Source organism: Pseudopodoces humilis, chromosome 8 (assembly GCF_049639895.1).
Source record: "Pseudopodoces humilis isolate 2021_Gansu_Grassland_sample_001 chromosome 8, ASM4963989v1, whole genome shotgun sequence".
Classification (NCBI taxonomy): Eukaryota; Metazoa; Chordata; class Aves; order Passeriformes; family Paridae; genus Pseudopodoces; species Pseudopodoces humilis.
Genome location: NC_142207.1, coordinates 14,056,064 through 14,075,476, shown reverse-complemented (window position 1 = coordinate 14,075,476; position 19,413 = coordinate 14,056,064). Strand labels below are relative to the sequence as shown.

At 35.8% G+C, this 19,413-nt stretch overlaps 1 protein-coding gene across 2 annotated transcripts in view; it reads left to right on the top strand.

Annotated features, from left to right (window-relative positions):
* The window catches only part of MAP3K2 (mitogen-activated protein kinase kinase kinase 2), a 51,316-nt gene that overhangs the window by 1,010 nt on the left and 30,893 nt on the right, over nucleotides 1-19,413 (top strand). For both annotated transcript variants that reach the window (XM_014249439.2, XM_005519683.3), the window contains exons 2-3: nucleotides 16,877-16,946; nucleotides 19,224-19,342. In XM_014249439.2, coding sequence (XP_014104914.1) covers nucleotides 16,943-16,946; nucleotides 19,224-19,342 — 123 coding nt within the window. In that variant the 5' untranslated portion in view covers nucleotides 16,877-16,942. The remainder of the gene's footprint in view (nucleotides 1-16,876; nucleotides 16,947-19,223; nucleotides 19,343-19,413) is intronic.

Sequence of the window (19,413 nt, the reverse complement as noted above, 5' to 3'; positions counted from 1 at the left end):
GACATTGATGAGTTAGTATTTATGCCACACTGAATTTTCGTTGCTATTTTTTTCCTGCATTCACCTACACCTTTCCTTACAGTGACTTTGTAATTAACTAATTTCCTCAGAAATATATTTAAAAATCAGAACTTGCTATAATTCCTGTTTCCTTTATGCTGCGTTCTATTGTGACTGCCAGTAATATGTATTGAACCCAGATTTGATTCAGGTAGCAAAGATGTATATAATTAATTTGGTTTTTTTCCCCCAGGGTTTTAGTGTATTTTGATAAAGGAAGATAACATTTGTCAGATTGGCTTATTGCTTGAGAAGAAAAAATCTGTATAGAGTTTGCCTTGATGAACTCTGTGTTGGTGTTTGAAGAGGTGGTTTACCTGGCACTGATAGAGGACTAAGGTGAAGAAAACAGAAATTTTTGCATTGCTTGCCTTGGCCTGCTGAGATTTCTAAACTGTCAGAGGAAGCTTTTTTTTTCAAGGCAGTTCGGGAATCTTAGGAGACTTTATAGTAAATGTTTTTAGGTAGAGAGCTGTGACAGAATTTATTAATGTGGTGAAATTCTAACCATTGTGTTATTGTTTAATATCAGTAGGCAAGTTTTGGGTTTTTTTTGCTTTATGTTGATAAAACTAATGAATAGTCTTTTGATTTTGGTCACAGATGTATCAGTGATTCTTTGTGCTGAATGTTGGGAAAGCTAGTCAGTGCACAGTCTTGTGGAATTTAAAGCTTAGTGATGCTAAATGCAGGAGATGTTTTATTAGAAAGTTTTCTTTCTAATAAAAAGAAAAAAAAGAAGGCGAGCAAGTTGGTCAAGCTGTAACTTTAGTCCACAGTTACAGTTTTAACTTCACATTTTTTCCTGATCATTTCCTAGAAGTTGTTCATATTTAGGTACAAATCAGAATTATTTGTTTTCAAAACCTTGACATTGATAATATGTATTTGTGGAGAACTGTGGAGAAAAAAAGCTTTGAAATCTTGGAAGTCTAAAGTTTTATATTTTTTTCTTTCGTGTTAACTGAAGGCTGACTTTTTACCTCGGCAGACTAAGTCAAAAGTAATGAGTAATCTGGTTTTGTGACAGGTTTTTCAGTGGCTCTCTAACTGGGCATCTTCTGAACTTAAAAGTAATGTTTTCTTATAAAATGCTGCCTGAATAAAATTCCTTTCATTTGCTCCCCCTCTTCCACAACATACAACCAATGGTGTTCTGATCTATGGAGAGGTACCCATTTAATTTGGAGTAATGAACATATTTTCTAGTAATATCTTATTGGAAGATGTTTCATACTATTAACATTATCCTTTGTTTAGACTTTTTGGAGAAAAATAAATTAATGATCAAAATTTGACTGATTGATGTAGTTAAGCACATCTTAATTTGCAGAAAATGTCATGCATTTTCATATATGTAGCAAACTAACGTAAATATTGCCTAGTGACCCTAGGTTTATCTCATTAGGCTAACTAATAGATTTGCTGTCCTGAAGGTTTAATTTCTTAATGCAAGCTTTTAAAATTCTGAAGTAAAACCGACACAGTATTAATAAAATTAAAAAAAAAAAAAAAAAGTGTGAATTCTGTTAAGCACACTGATTTTTCTGTGAAAAGAAAGAAAAATCTCTTTAGGAAGAAATACTTCTTTTGGTATTTTAATATTTTGGTATTTTGTAGTGCTGAGGTCAAAATAGATCATGCATGCTATGATTGCACACAGCTTACAGAACAACATTGGAAACATGGGAACATGTCCAGAATTCAGCGTGTTATTTGTGATTCACTTCTCACTTCTGAATCTTGGCATGACATCTTGATTTAATAGTATGACAAATGAAATTTACGACTCTATGTAAACCCATTTTCTTAGACTAACCATGCTTATTTGCAGGGTTTTCTGGTATGTTTAAATATATTCATCTTAAATATAATCTTTTAGAAGCAGCAGGAAGATCAGTGACAGTGAGAAAAGATGGAGTTCTATATTGTGATATTGCAGGGATTCCCCTGGGAAATGGGAACCATTGCTTTAGAGATACTTGACCCACTAATACACATGTGGCATAGTTTAGGGCCCAGCTTGATGAGGAACTTGAAGGTGGACTTATTGAGCAAGGCCAAAGCAGGAGTATCTGCATTGTCCTTTAAAAAGTGGCAGGTGGGAATTGGTAATGCAGGGAGGCCTGTAGATGTGTCTTTGTCCCATCCGTTTGTCAAGACTGACTTACGTGTACTTCTGTATCTCAAATTATTGCATATTTTTTAAGATATACCAGCAAACTTTAACTCAGTTTTTCATGTGAGAGGATAATAGTTTTCTTTAGTCTAAAGTATATTTTCTTTGCTGTAACTTTGTATTCAGCCATTTTTTTCTTTGACTCCTTCACAATATCTTTCTCACTTGCTTCTCTTTCTGTATTTCCAGTCATCATTTGTCCATTTTTGCGGATTATCTGTAGCAGTAAAAGATGCTGCTTTTTGTTTTCCTGAGATGATTTGTGCCAAGTACACTAACAATCTGACAACAACAATGTAATGAAATTCATATGCTTCAGATATTTGTATAGGAAAGACTGTACTTTTGAAGCTCAGGTATGATAACACTGAAGAGCATTTCTCATTTGGATGAAGGAAGAAATGATGATGTGTAAGAAGGGAATGGATTTCATGAGGTCAGCCCTCACCAGAGACAGAAGGAAATATTCTGAAATCGTGTGTGACAGATATTTGTCTGATCTTCTCTTAAAAAACTCAGAAGAGGGGAATACCACATCTCTTCACTGGTCTATTTATAGCTGGTACGTGACTATTACTGTTGTTAGCAGGCTTTTCATAACATTTAACTCTAGTTAAATGGTTGGTGCTAGTTAAGCCAGTTAATTCTCATCCTACTCTTACTGTTCATTCAGGATAATGGTTTCTGTGCTTTTTTCACCAAGTGTTTACATACATGAAGAGTCTTCCTCTGTCTCCTTTTACTTTAGACTTCTCTTTACTACACTGTGCAAACAGGATTTTTTTTGTTCAGTCTCAGTATGCACTGATTCGCCTGTATCTTTTTCAAATTTCTACAGACAGTTTTTGAGCAACAGAGTAATTAAGTTACTCAGCAAGAAGCAGAAGTAACATGACAGCCTTATTAAAATATCATTCTAGGGTGTGTGCATGCAGGTATGGCTGGGGTTTGGTTTGGTTTGGTTTTATTGTTGGGGCTTTTTTCTTTTTCTGCCAACAGCATCAGGTTCCTGGCTCTTGGCATTTACTAACACAGGAGCTCATACTAGTGTTTGTTGTATCAGCTATCTCTTTCTTCATATACATGAATTAGAGTTACCTTTCCAAGGAATATAACCTTACACTGTATTGAATTCAGTCTTTATTTTGGGTTAGTTTTCTTCTATGAAGCATTTTTAGACTTAGCAGCATATGCTTTTTGTGTCTCTTTCCCAGCATGTGCAATCCCTGTGGCTTTTGAATGTAAGCATGTTCTACAGTAGGAGATTTGATTGAGGGCAAGTTCTTCTAGGGTTAGATGCAGCTTCTGTTGGCATAAGTGTCCCCTTACTGGTCTGCTTTATGCATGTGCTGTCTTTTGAAGTAAATTATATTGCTGAGGTAGTGTCTATCAGTGTGATTGTACCTGAACAAGCCTTTTGCCATTATGAGATGTCATATGGTCCAGTGATGTAGCAGAAGAAAGTTTAATCCTATAAGCATGCTTTATTGGAAAAATTGCAGAGTCAGATATGGAACAGATGTGTTCAGCATGTTCCCTGGTTTTACTCCATTTTATCAGACTTAAGTAAATTATTTCATCCATATTTTTTGAAGCTAGATCACAGATGGGACAAATTTTGCAATTCTTTCAGCAGCATGTTCTTCACAAAAATTTAAATGGATGCCAATAATGATTACTGATGAAGATCTTTTTCAGTTTCTTGCAGGAAGAAGTATTCAAGTGTTGATTACATCTCACCTGTCCTTAAAATTTTTTTAAAATAATTTAGACAGGAAGTCTGTAAATGCCATGTTACCAGAAGTAACTATAGTCTCATCTTTGAACAAACATTTGAAAACTGGAAAAATCTGGATCAAACTGTTTGAATTTATAATTAAAAAAAAAGAGATCAGAGAGCTAAGAAACGGACACAAGCAGAAATTAAACTTATAAAGAAAATCTAAAAAAAAAATACAACCTTCTATTGAAGTGCAAGAGATTTGTCCCCCTAAACAATTTATTAATGCAGCAGCTGAAAACTGGTGAAGTTCAACCAGTATTTAATTGGTGTTTTGTCACACTACGTGTGTTTTTAGCAGTTCCACAATTTTTGTAACTCCAGCATGAGACTTTGTTTTAAAAATAAAAATCAATTTGAATAGCAAACCCTGATGGGAATTGTGGGGCTTTTTTCCATAATGGCTTGATGATAATTGTCTTGGTGTAAAGTTGGGTTTAGAAAAGCATTTTTTGCACTGTTGGTAGCAGTGAGCATAGTAACTTCAGGCAGGGATGAGGTGGATAACATAACGACTTCTTAATGACTGACTTAACGAATGCCTTGCTGCAGCAAGTTCCTTCATGAAATATCTCTTGTGCTTCTGTGTCTGTGATACTGGCACTATCATGAATACTGAATGAGACTTTCAAAAGAAAAATTTATATGTTATTGGTGAACTGTCTGGCAAGTTTTAGGTAAAATCTTAATTTGTGATAGAATGAAACAAAAGATAGTCCAGTGTTCTTCCCTCAATGATGAGCATGAATGAATGCTTATGGAGGAGTGAGAACAGTGTAAGCATTCTTAGCTTGAATATTCTTTCAATCCTTAATTATTTTTAGTAAAGGTTGATTCTAAATCTGGTACAGTTTATTTTGTAACTAGTAATGTTTGGATTTTTTTTCTCAGACTTTTTTTGCATACAGCTAAATAAATGTCTGTCATCCAAGTACCCTTTTGTAAGAAATTCTATAGGTATGTTAGTGGTTCTAGTAAAAAATACTTTTTTTAAACTTTTTAAACATTTGTACTGAATTCCTTTCGTGCCACCTTTCTGTTGGAGGAGAGTGGACATTCTCTGTGTATTATAAGAATACATCTCTCTGTTCCTTGTACAATTCTGTAGTCCTTTATCACCTTTTCCCCACACCCAAATGTTATTGAAACCAGAGTCACACCTTGCCTATTTCTTTTCCCCTGTAGAACCCATTCTATGTCTTTGATTGGCCACCACCTCCACTGTAGTCAGTCCTCTCCTTACTCTCCCAAATAACAGGGGTTTCAGAAAGCTCCGGTTTCTTGGATAATTTAGAATATATAGAACAACACGCTGTTGTGGAGGCCCACTGGTATCCTCCTTCCTTGTGAAAAAACTATGTCCTATGTCTTTTATATTTTAACCAATTTATTCATGCAAGGGTAGATCTTTCTTATGCTGTGACTGCAAGAAGGCCTTTGGTGAGACTTCGTCATCACCATAAATCCAAGTAGACCATGATACTGAGTGAGATCAGTTATTTATACACATACACACAGTGCACCAAGATTTGAAAGTGAGGATCTCTTTTTGGAGAGCTTTATCTGCTGTCCCAGCTCTATCACAATTAGACATATGTCCATTATTTGTAGTTTATTTGTTATATGTCATAATTAGTGTTATGTAATTTCCTGAAATCCCTGCATTATGCATGTCATGTTTTTTAAAAGATACAAATCTGTGCAGTGGCCAAGAGGGTTGATTCCAGAAGGGGTTCTTACTCCTTTCTTTGTGTTGGCATTGATACTGTAGAAATGTGAGACCAGTTACATAGGCTGATTATTAATTAAAATGTAAAATCTTTACAGCTGGATCATCTGTTGGCTTCAGATCTCCTGCTTGTCATTAAGGTTCAGCTGGACAGCAGCAGTTACTGTAGACAAGCAGGACTACTCTCTTGACACAAATGCAACCTTAGCAGTGGAACAGTTGTGTTAAAGTTGATGGTTAGAAGTGGGAACAGACATAGCAATCATTTCTCTGGAACTTTTGAGTCTGTAGTTAGTTTTCCTTATTAGCTGTATTTATGAGGGTTTTTACATTTTTATCACTTGAGGGAAAGGTATAATAATGAAGTATCGTAGGTGTCCTTATAATTTCGTACCTGCTGCTAAGGGCTGTTCTAGTGTGGGTGCAAGAAGGAAACCTTGTGACAATACATTGTCTTTGTGTCTTTGCATTTAATTCTGGAGTGTTTTGAGAAACCTAGGTTTCTATTTTTACATTTTGGCTTAAATATTATTAAGAGGGTTTTGGTTGAATTATGATTTTTTTTTAAATGTTTTTTTTATTCACAGGGAGCTAAAGATTATTACCAAAGTGTAAAGCAATGAAGAATTTGTGCATTTGATAGCTTACCAGTGTCTTAGTGCTTTAGACTCTGTAAGTCATCCAGTTTAAAACAGTGCCTACTGCATATGGGTATAAACTTAAAAAATTGTCCATTGAGACCTACTTGCTACAAAAATGCTGTACAATCATGTAAAAGAATACTTGGATTTTGTGTACTATGTGTTATCTGTGCATGTACACACGGTTTTCTCACTTTCCATCAGTGTATATTAATTACACGCTTACCTGTCTTCTTGGTGGTATTATTGAGCTCTGTACAGTTCCATGTGTGAGAGCTCTGAGTCTGTCCATACCTGGGGCTTCCTGGTTCAATTCATTGCTATTTGTTGTTGCATATTTTATTCTTGAATTGCAGATGCATTCAGGGGTGTTTTTTCTGTGCTGTGTTGGAAATCTCTATGGCTCATGAATGTCTTATCTAGTTAAATATTCCATGTTAGCATATGATGAGATTTTTCTTTTGCATTTTATATTTGTTTTGAGGATAGAAAAAATGAAAGAACTGTCTGACTGAATGTACAAAGCTAATTTGAATTACGATGAGAAGAGCACGTGGGGTACTTAATGAGTAAGAATTGAGTGTGAGCCAGGAAATGCATTTTAGGCAGAAGCTCCAGGTGCTGGTACATCATTGGAGTAGGAAAATGTTACAGCAAGGCAGCAGAAGATGAGAAAAATCATAGTTGTGTTACTGTACTCTGGATTTTCTCGATGTATCACTGCCTTGAGTAGTGTGCAGGAAGAGCTCTGCTTTGAGGAACACCTGTGCTTTGAGGAATGAGTAAGATAATAACAAAGACTGTTCACTGAGGATGATTTCTCCTTTATGTCTTGAAAAATTTGGAAGACGGAGAGTAATTGAGACTGAGCTGTCTTCATCGTGAAGACACAAAAATGTCCTTGGGGAATTAGATTCTGTTCTTACTGGTGTCACAGCAAAATGCCAGGTGGATCATATTAATTAAAGGGCTCATATGTATCCTTGTGTTAATTTTTTTTGGTACTTGATTTGAAATGGTGATGTGATTTACAGCCATGATTAAAATTCACAACTGCTGCAAATTCAAAATAGTTGAATTTTGCTCTGGATGGAAGATTCTGTCAAATATGACTGTTATTCTGAAGAAGAGCAAAGCTTTGCAATTGTAGTACCTGAAGGTAGATATTAAAACTAGGTGTAAAAATGAAGAGTGAGTTTATTCGTCTGGCTTATTTCTCAAAATGCTTGTATTTCAACCCATCACTGTCACAAAACTGGAAGGTTAAATGAAAAGGATAGAACTAGTTACTGGAATTGAAGGAGGTGCTTTCTTCTGTATGTCCTCAAAAGCCGTATCTGACTGCTGATTTGTATGTAATCGCTCTTGTACATTAATTGAAATGCTCCAGTTGTTTGCAGTGCTCATTAACTGCTGGAAGACTGCATTTTTTCTAAGATAGTTTATTTTTGCTCATAGAATATTGTTGATAGAAGTAGTTTGTGATAGGTTTACTCTTTTAGTGAGTGGTTACTCTTAGAATCCGTTTGCCGCTGGTTGTAGCATGACCTGTTCTTAGCGTAGTGAAGTTTTCAGGAATTATCAGTACTGGTAGTGCTGATAGGATTAAGTTTGTACTGTGTACAGTTAGTTCTTTGGCTGAACTGATGATCTTGAATGCTGTCACAAGGGTGAGAGCTAAACTGTATTCTTTTAGGGTATATGCTGTGAACTGTCTGTTGGACAAACCTCCTCCAAACAGTTATTGTCCTGTAGGATCTTGGATAGTGCACAAGCAGTTGCATTTGTAGTGAGGAATGGTTTTCAGTTTAACACCTTTAGCCCTTCTTCACAAGTATTTTGACTTGTTAGTCTTAAGTGTGGAGTAAAACTGACATTGGTGCCACTCACGACAGCTTCAGCACAAGGGCTCCAAATGACAGCAACAAGTGCTGAGCCAAGAGTACCACTTGAGATTTTTGGAAGGAGGCACAGAAGCACCTAAATCTCATTATAACACGCGCTGTAGTGCGTGCTTCATGGGATTCTAGAGTCTAAAAATTTCATACACTTGTTTTGTTTGAGACACCTATGCAGCTACTCATTTCACATAAGATAGTAAATTAGGATAGAGTTACAAACATCACAGAAGTGTTTTACTGTGTGTGATTGCCGACACTCCAGTGTTATCTTAATATATTGAGTTAGCCTTAAACATTTTTATTATGTGAATAGCACTAAGCAGTTTGTTTAGCATATAGCCCAGCTAATGGTAAGGAATGTTCGTGTTGTCATGCTTTCCACGATGATGGTGATGATAAGTTTCCAAGATGCCAAAGCACTCTGGAGGCAGTGATGCAGTTATGTGTAGCCCAGTGAGCTGTGTCTGTTACTTTTTGACATACCTTTGTGAGAAAATCTGGTCCTGCATAAGAGAGGAGGACAAACAGTCAGTTTGCAGCCAGTATGTTCTGTTGCGAAATTGGCAGCACTAAAATATTTTGCCAGGTGTCGCTGTGGTGCCTGTCTGCAAGTTTCAGCTGCCGTGACCCTTCCTCAATTTAAAATTTTTAAGTTTAAAAATTGTGAACAGATCTTAAGAAAGCATCATGACTTTGAAGAAAGATTTGCTTGATGTATTCTGCAAAGTAATTTTTCAGTTAGGTTGAGAAATGAGCTGTCAAGTGCTTTGGCTGCTGCCAAGGCAAAGACAAATACAGGAAATAGAGAAGTTCTTTAAAGCTCGAATTAGGTGAGGAAAGAGATCTTGTTGAGGGAAGTAGATGTTTTTCTGTTTGAGGCCAATTACAGTCTTATCTTTTTGGTGTACTTGAAATGGAGTGGGCCTATGAAGGGTTAGCTAATAGAGGCTCTTGATACTGCTTGGAAAGAAGAGGTTCTTTCAAAGCAGGAAACTTGCATTTAAGTGTCTTGAAACTCTCTAAATATGCTTATCTCTCCCTGTCAACTGTAAAGGAAGTGGAAAGAGATTAGCTTTCGTAGACTATGGTTACTCTTTGTGAATATTGCTGTAAGTGTTAAGATATTTATCTCAAAAGCCTAATTTTGCTATAAACTCATATTGAACTGCTGCTTTGCATTTTTATGAGAACAGTCTTTAAAAACTTTGGTCTTACATTCTCAAACCTTCCAGCACATTGTAAGTTTTTCAAGTCAACATCATAGTTCATCAAGATGATAAATGTTACATAACTGTCAAATTACAGTTTATAGAGCAGGAGGAACTAAAGATTTCATCTGAATGAAATTTTGCTATTATCACTGAGCATGTTGGATCCTTCAGTTAATTCTGAAACCTGGTTCCCAAGGTAATTTGAGTGAGAGCTGCATTTAAGGTGCTAGTTCTAACAGCACTGGTTTTCAAGGTTTTATTCTTCCTGGACCTGGGAGGATACCATCCATACATACTGTTTTTATATTCAGGTCTAGTCTATTTTATTGGTTTGGGGATTTTCGTTACTTTTTTGTTTGTCTGTGTATTGAATTGCACTCTGGAAGGAGTGCAGCTAGTAACCATTCTTTTAATAAAATAAACAAATACCAAATCATGTCTGTAGCAGTATAGATGAGGTAAGTCTGCATGCTCCTGTGGGCTCAATGAGACATAAATTAACCTTTTTTTTGCTTGCCAGGAAGATTTTAAAACTCTTCAGTGTAGGAAATCACAAGTCTGCTCATTGTAGAGATACCTGATACATCTGTACCAGCCACAAAGATTCTGATGCTTCAGCCATCCCACACTTTCTGTGTGCAGTCTGCACAGAGCACTGTGCCTGCAGGTTGCGTACAGAAGCAAGATGGCTTCTGCATACACTGCATTTTTATGCTCACAAGGATTTCTCTATGCCTCTTTAATATGTATTGCACCTACGTTAGATAATTACACATTGCGATTTAATAATTCTTCTCAATTGTTTCTTGCCAAGACTGTCCAATCTTGTGGCTGGAACTTTCTTTCCAGTTTCCTAAATGATTGTCTTTATGTCAAAATGCATTCAATGCAAAAACACATTACTGAATAAATGCAATAAACCACAATATTTACACTTATGTGAAATACAGCTTCTAATTTGGGTGGTGCCCTCCTGGTTGCAGGGAGTATAGAAGTTCAGAAAGCAGTCCTGTCATTTTAGTACCATAAATGCAGTTCCTCTCATATTTAAAGTGTTTAGTATTATTTTTGATTAATAATAAATGGAGAGTAACCACATGAACACATGATATGTATTTAAAACAACTTAATGGTATTTAAATACATTTTGTGGGACTGCAACTCTTTTCAGACATGATTCAGGTAATTACCTTAAGCCTTAACTTGTCTATCTCTTTGTGCCTGCTTGATCATTGTTGGTCTCCAGGGACCTGCAGTGGGAATCATGTTCATTGGTGTTTTCTGCTAAGTAGGAATATGGATTTCTTTTATTTTAGTCCCATCAGCTGGGTTTCCTGTTAGTTAATTGAGGTTTTAAAGCAAATAACTAGAATATCATGTGATACTTAGCCAAATATGTTGAAAAAACCTAAGTAGGGTGATTCTGCAGTTAGTTCTGTTAACTAATCTGTAGTTATTTCAAGAAGACATGTTTTCCTTGGCAGTAATAATAAACCTTGAAATTGAGGCATTTGCTGTGTTTTGCATTTATTACTATGGTAGAAACCAAGCTAAGTATTGCAGTATTTTATTATCGATTGCTGTAATAAGAGTAATTGTCAGCTTTTGGACCCTTTCCTTTCTCATTCTCAGTTATTTGTACAATATTCACAATCCACTAGAATCTTATTTTTTCCAGGTATTTACAAATATTTGCAAAAATGATCCAGAAAACAAAACCACTGCTTTTGTGAAGAGTCTTAGACTCTTAAAAATCCCTGGATCATGAATTTTAAATGTTTGATTTGAAGCATATTACATACTGTATTTTATCTTTGTTCTTGTTGGTTATGCAATTTCTATTCCAGTAACACCATGCTGTGGTTTGGACACAACTTCTTGAGTTTTTTCTCAAAACTATGACGAAAAATGAATGCTGGCTATTTCTTTCTGTTCTTTTATCACACTTGCTATTTCACTACCTAAATGTAGTAAACACAACTGAGGGGGTTTTTTACCCCTTAATATATTTTTATTAATAATTTTAAAAAAGTATTAACTTTGAGTGAGTTGATTACTATTATTTTATGAAGCCCATCATACTCATAGAGGTTGCCAGCTCATTAAACTGTTTAAAGTTGTTTGGTCTCTGTACAACAGGTTAAAATAGCTTGGGGTGCAGACTGGTTTAATTAAAAGAGAGTGAGAAAAGTCAGGGCAAAACTTGATATCAACTAAGCTACATACAATCAGAACAAGACTTAAAATAATTTTTTAAATAAATCCAAGTAGTTTTGCAGGAAATATGCCAGAAATATTTATTTTGTAAAAATGTATTTGATGTGCTTATGTTTTTCCTATCAAACAGTCATTTGAGTTGGTAGGAGGGTTTAGCTCAGCTGTTCAAGATAGAATTGTTGAGTGATGGTAACTATGGAAAGCCATGTAGTAAGGTGCTGTGTGTAGCACAGTCAAGTAGCGGTAGGACAAGAGGAAATGGCCTCAGGCTGTTCCCCAGGGAGGGTCAGGTTTGATATCAAAAAGAATTTCTTCACCAAAAGGGTTGTCAAGCCCTGGAATGTGTTGCCCAGGGAAGTGAGAAGAGTCACCATCCCTGGAAGTGTCCAAGAAATGGCTGGATGTGGCACTTAGTGCTCTGGTTTAGTTGATGTGGTGGTGTTTATGCTCCTGCTGGATTTGGTGGATTTTGGATGTGGTGGATTTGATGCTTTTGGAGGTCTTTTTAAACCTTACAGATTCTTTGATTCTATACGGTAGAAATAGAGGGGAATACTGTTACTGTTTGATGCTACTCGAGTCCAGGACAGGGCTCAAATCATTCCTGAATTACTTCCCTGGTCGTGAGAGACACTTCTCTAGATTGTCTTCCTTGCTCTGCGGTGTCAGCTGGCAGGGCTTGGTTGGTTCTGCTGTTTTGCCAGTCTCTCCTAGCACAGCACAGCTAGGTGGACACTCAGTGCAGTTAACCTCACAACTGGGGTGAATTAAGGGGGGAAGAAAATAGAAGCTTCAGAATAGAAGAGGGCACATGAGAGAGAAGGAACTGAGGAGAATATTACTGCTGTGTGGTCCATGCCCTTACTGGTGTGCTCCAAGAATTGCTTCTTGCTGGCTTTCAGACCTGAAGATTCCTCAAGGTGTGCAAAGAAGGTTGGAATCAAGCAGATGTTTCCTAAGAAGAATTTATCCTTTCATTCCCTTGTAGTATATTTTAATTTTAAAAGATCCCATAGTACTGTGACAGGAATTATATTTATTTTATTTTATTTAATTCACCCAGTTAAGCATAATTTGTAACGCTTCAAATTTGACCCGAGTCCTATTTTTTGTTTTGTTTTCCAAATGTTACCTTAATTTAGCAGTCTATCATTGGCTTTTGATTTGGATTAGTTTAATCTTTTTCTCCCTTTTCTGCTTTCCCTGTGAATACCTTTTTTATGTATTATTACAATATGTTAAAGATCCAACTTTTTCTAAAGCTGATCTCACATCTGGTGTGTTACTGTCAGGCTTTTTCTCATTACCGTTCTTTAATTCTCTTTTTTTCTGTCATTCGTGATTTTGTGCTACTGCTGCTGCTTTCATACTCTTTGAAAAGGATGGCTTTTTATCCAGTGTTCATTTGTGTGTATGTCCATATACAATCCTCTTCTTTATGTTCATTTCTATGGAGTTACCTTCTTTTAGGTATTTTCTAATGTCTTGTAACAATACTGACTTCTATGCGTGTCACACTATGTAGTGTCACTGTCATTTATGCCAGCAGTTGCTTTGAGTTATGAAAAATGCTACAGAAGTCTGGATTTAGGTATTGCTCTTCATCTTGTTCACAGATACTGTGTTTATTTTTTAAAAGAATTAAAACCTTAACAAGCAGTGCTGAACATTATTTTGGTTAAAGGTTAAGTAGGTATATTTGACTAGGTGATTACTTTAGATTTTGTCAGCCTTGCTTGCTGTGATTTATAAGAGGTTGGTTGTGTGAGACCAATCGATTTGATTGTTTAAGAACAACATTTTTAGAGTAAAACCATTTTATCTGCCTCATTCTTCTTGCTATGAAGTAACATTTTATAGTCTTACTTTATATTCTGATTGTCCATTCTGCAGTCTGAAAAATCAGCTGTGAATGCTCACTCTTCATTTTTACTTGTCCCTTTTTGCTTCATCTATTATAGACGAGTGTCTCTGAATAGCAATGCAAGCAGATACTGTTTTCGTGTTGTCTTGGTTTAACTTGCTCGTCTCTAATACAGTGTAAGTCTAATTTAATCTTTACCTGTGATTGAAATAATTACAGTGCATCTTTCTTATTTTGAGTTCACATTATGTCATTTTGCTCTGGTGGAAGGGTTGCAAACCATTTTATCCTTGCACTCACTTATTTTAGTGAAAATTTAGTGGAGGGAATTGATATCCTTGACATTCTTGCCCCACTACTGCAACAGGTTTGCAGTATAAAACTCCTTTCTATGTAAGTAAAGTATTCCTGAGTAAGTCTGAATTCCTTACTAAATCAGGCTAAGCTAGATTGCTTGCTTCACTGGGTTGTTGTGTTTTTGTTTTTTTTTTTTTGTTCTTGATATAGTAGCTGAGAGGCACCGTGTTGTGGTTATTCTAGAGGTGTGTGAGAACGGGCAGTTAGCTCAGGGTGTCCGAAACAGCTACATCGTCTGCATGGCGTACTTGTCCTCAGGCTTTGTTTCATTTGCATTGACAAAGCCACTAAAGAAAGAAAATATCCAGGTGATTCTTGGAAATTGTTTTTAGCTTTCTCAGATTCTGAAAGACTTCCAGACTCTGGAAGGTGGCTAGTGAGAAGTGAATCATGAATATAAATCAACGTCTCTCCACCCTTATATCCAAAATGCTGTTGCTAGGATATTCTTCTTTGATGATGTGATAAGACTGTAGCAAACACCTTTTTGAAATTCACTCAGTCATCCCTTCTTTAATTACATTCAAATTCAGGCTGCTTGTGTCTCTCTGCAAGACCTTGACATAATTTTATTCTACCTTTGCATCTGCTCTTTGTGTTTGCAGCCTTTGCTTCTTCTGAGTCTCTCCCCAAGTTTCAATTTTTTGTTTTGCTTCCTTTTTTTTTGGTCTTGGATTTTAATTTACTCTTGTGTGTATGCTATACTAATGCTACTTTGCAACCAGGGATTAGGGTATGCTTTTTCACCTTTCTACTGAATTTATATATTCTTGTTTGAAAAATGTTGGTTTTGGTTATCTGATTTTTACTCACTCTCTACAACCACCCATAGTGAAAATGATCAGTTAAAAACAGAAGTCTTTTTTCATTTTACAAGATGAATTCATAAAGGTCTTAACATTTGGTCTGAGTCAAGTTTTTAATTGAAATTTTAATGTTGTTAGCTAATTTTTAAACTAGCATTAAATGCTAACACAAAGGTTGTTAAAGCGACTGATAATACTTCATATTTGAACAGAAATTTTGGTTAAAAGGGGAGATAAAGGAAGAAACACAAGCTATTCAGAGAAATTTAATTTTCTAAAGTTTTTTTTCTTTTGAGGAATAAGAAGGAAGTGGAGGGGAAAATAAATGGATGCTCACTTATTAGCTTATGTTCTAGTGAGACATGTCACAGATTAATGCTAAAGAATGAGTTGTAGCTGGAAGAACTTGGAGGAGATGTTTTTTTCTTCAGCTCTATGTGAGCCCTTAAGCTCAAATATCTTCAGCTTCCAAGTTTGGGTTTTTTTCATCTAGGTTGAGGAAGAACATCTGGGGTGTTTTTGTTTGGAGATATAAGTTGGTTTTGTTTTCTTCAGATGTGGTAGAAGATTTAAAATGCCTCACAGAACTATTGTGTTTCTTTAAAAATGTTTACGAAGAAATATTACAGAAGTACTTTATCCAAAGTCATGAAATACCTTGTCATGTTTAATGTATTAAGACAGCTAATTAAAACAGACATTTTACGAAAATGACATTAGCTCTCATTTTAAGACAGTTGGTCAAATACAGAATTAAAAAGATGTTTTATAAGCACTTTAGTGAATAATTTTTTGGAAGATCATCCAAGACAACTGCTGATACAAAAAACATAGCATAGGGAATCATTTAATGTATGTTCTGCTTTTTTGGACTCTCAGGGATGTAAAAGATGCGAAGAATCGCTCATGGGGAAGAAACATTAGTTTTGATATTTAAGGCCATAAAGGTAATCCCAGTTCAATACGTAAATCAGATCTCCTGGCATCTTGTGTGAGAGCAAGGTTCAAAGATACAGTCCTTATTTTGAGCGATGTTTGCCACTCTCAATCAGCAAACAAGTGAAAATTCAGCCCATTTTCCTCTGAGGATTAATACAAATCCCCTGCTTTTTTGTCTTCATGGGTTTCCTTTTCTTTTACAGAGCAGCAGAACCTTTTTTTGTTTGTTTGTTTTTTGTATGTTTTGCGTGAGGTTTTTTTGAAACTGATTTTTCTGTCTCTTGCTGTGGTGGCATCAGGAGGCTGAAGACCGCATTAGTAGTAAAAGTTGGGGTTGTGCCATGAGGCTGTGGACAGCCCAGGCCAGGTTTACTTTTCAGACTCTTACAGGTTTTAATGCTTTACAAAGCATTAAATGGGAGTTTTTTTCCCGCATCGTTTGTAGGATGTTTCAGGTACTGTTGTGAGAGTGTCCATAGACTTGGGAGTATGTAACTCAGAATACATTTCAATTGCATTTTCATCTTTCTTTTAGTTCTCATGTGCTTTTTTGTGTGTTCTTTAGCTGAACTGGTTTCTGATTACATAGTGGGAGCTCTGGGTCTTCCCTAGAAACTGAAGCTCTTCTTGGTTATTATGGAGCTTGTAATAGTTGGTGGTAGGTGACTCATCTGATATATAGGTAAAAGGCAGAAATTTTCTAGTTTATGTAATCAGTAGGTATTGCTGGCTCTTGATTTGTGCTGTGAGTTTCATATGTATTTATAGATATGAACTACATGTATGTGGTTCTGAACACAGAACTTTGAACACCAGATACAGGGACCTGTAGAAAAAGAACTGGATCTTAATAATCTGCAGTTGTGGGTAGCCCATGTAGTATAGTGTTACTGTTAAGCTACTAATCATCATTTAGGGGTGTAGGTAGAGATTAAAATCAGCTTTAGTCTAGAATATTTAGTTCAGGCTTGATATCTTCAGAAATTATATGTGCTACTCAGAGATGGTGAGGCTTTGGGGGCAATATCTGTTTTCTCCACACATCATATGTGTGTCTTATGCAAGCTTATTTGTGGTTTATGTGTGTTTGCTATGTAGAATCTTAGAAAAACTGCCCGTAAACAATAAGTTGACTGTTTTACATGGATTTGACAACTTTAGTAATTGTAAGGTTTTTTGTTTTGTATTTTAGGAAATAAAATAATGCTAATGAAGCAACCATTTCCTTGAAGTTTGAGTTTTCAGGCTCACTGCTATAATGGGTAAGTATTCTGTGTAATTTACATTAAAATTTACTACAATTCCTGGGAAATGTGCTTTGGCTGTTTAACACAGTGTAACATCTATATGTGAAAGGCAGTGTTCAGCAGCTTCACTAGTATTGAAAATACTCCTTTTGGGTTTTTTGGGGGGTTGTTTGTTTACCTTCCATATAACAGTACTTTTCCCTCATTACATGATAACTTAGAGATTCAAGTTCAGGAAATTGAGATTCATGGTATTAGGGTACTGAGCAATACTTACTGTGCACTAAGTGGTGTAATGAATGTTAGAAAGAATCAAACCACAAAAATCTACATATAAGAGTTTTATCTTATTGCCTTACTACAGTGCAAAGCCACTTCTGAGCAGATGGTCGGACTTGTTCTAGTTTTATGGCACGTTTTAAATTGTATGTCAGTTTTTCAAGTTGTATGTTTTTGGTGAGTTAACCATGTTGCTATTGTAATAATTTCTTGGTGCTCTCTCTCCAGAAAAATCCCAGCAAACCAACCAGCCACACCACACACATTTTTGTATTGCTTTTGTTTATCTTTTAATGTTTTGCCAGTTTTTTCTAACCTTATGCTTAATAATCAATTTTCTAACCTTATGCTTAATAATCAAGTTGCTCAATCTAGGAATACAGCACTCTTCAGATTTCTGATATTCTCCCATATTTTGTGTGGGAGGCGATTGTTGAGTCATATTGGATATTTAGTAGCTTTAGAAACTTTGTCACAGTACTTTGGTTTCTTTGTATAAAATACACAATCTAGTAACTGCTGTAAACTCCAACCAACTGCTAAAGCATTATTTTATTTTTTACATTGCTGAGCACTAGAATAGGCCATAACACAATAAAACAGTTCAACTGTTTTAATTATGGCAAAGTTTGCCATGTGTGAAATGAATAACTGACCTGCAAGAACGCCTTCAGTTCTGCTACTAAATATTGCTGGTAAAACTTTATTTTATAGATTTGCGTATCTTAGTAGAGTTATGAATAATGACAGCAAGAGTGATGATCAAAGTTACTAACTTTTCAGACCAGATTTCTTTTCTATAAGGAATCTGTTAAATTAGAACACTGAAATCCCAAGTTTTCCTTATATGATAAATATGTTTGGTTATATTTTAGTAGAATGTGAAGGAATTCTTACTGTTGCTGAACACATGAGGTGCTTGCTTGCTCCTTTTAATGCTGAGTTTTTCTCAGGTCCATGTTTGAGAAATATGGTTCTTTATAAATCACAGCATTTACCAATGAATTCTTCAACAAGCATATCCATTGTGAAGGAGCATGAGGGCACACAGTCAACACATCTGGAGATAAATTTTGTTATCCAGTGTTCTAGATATATGCTGGGTGCAGTACTATGGCTGTGGCAAGGAATTAATATAAAATATTAGAAATAAATTACTCTTAGTGATGAATGTACAAGCTTTTGAGCTCCTAAGTGCTTTTCTGTGTAAAGGAACATCCCAGTTCTAGGGCAAGTCTTGTCTATCAGGACATCACAGCTGCAGCAGATTGTCAGGATTTAGGATTTTTTGTAACTGAAACCTAAGTTATATAGCATTCCTACCCCCAAATTGTCCCTTGGGTTCACTACTTCTGATTCTTCTTGTGAATTCTTCCTTTAAGCCCTAAAATCCTCTGTATTTTCAGTCCTGGAAAAGTTCTGTGATGTTTTATATTTGGTTTGTTTATTGTTTTTTTGTTGTGGTGGGGTTTTTGTTTTGGATTTTTATAATGCTCTGTGGACTATCAGCAGATGCTCAGGCAATTGAGGTGTTCATGTGGGAGTTTGTGTATGCCTCTCATGGGCATAATCATACCTGTTCAGGACAGACGAGAAATAGCTCAGAAGAATTTGCTTTTTGTTCTTTATTTTTTGGAAAGAGGGAGGAAGTATGATCTCTAGTCAACATCTCATCCATGCATATTGTTTGAATCGAAGTAGACAAAGCTTTCCCCTGCATCTCCTTTCTCTTATTAATACAGCCTGCAGTTGTGTAAAGTTTAATCTCTGTTATGACTTCAATTTTTTAAAATCTGTTACTGAATTTGGATTACTGATTAAGCTGTTTATTTCCTTAAGCACTGCTAGCGATAAATACAAATGTTTACAATTTGGCAGTGATTTTTTTTTTTCAATTTGGCAATTATGTATTGAAGTGTAATGCAGACTCTTAGATTAATGCCTGTATAATTGTAAAATGAGACAGAAATGCCATTCAAAAGTAACACTTGTCTGGTCTTTTTCTCTGAGCAGATGAGCAGCAAGCTTTGAATTCAATCATGCAGGATTTGGCTGTGCTTCATAAGGCCAGTCGTCCTGTATTGCCCCAGCAAGAAACAGGAAAACCAAAGTCATCTTCACCTAAAAAACAGGTAATCTTCAATATCCTCACTAATGTACTGAACATGGAATATCCTGCTGTGACTTCTATAACTATTTTTCT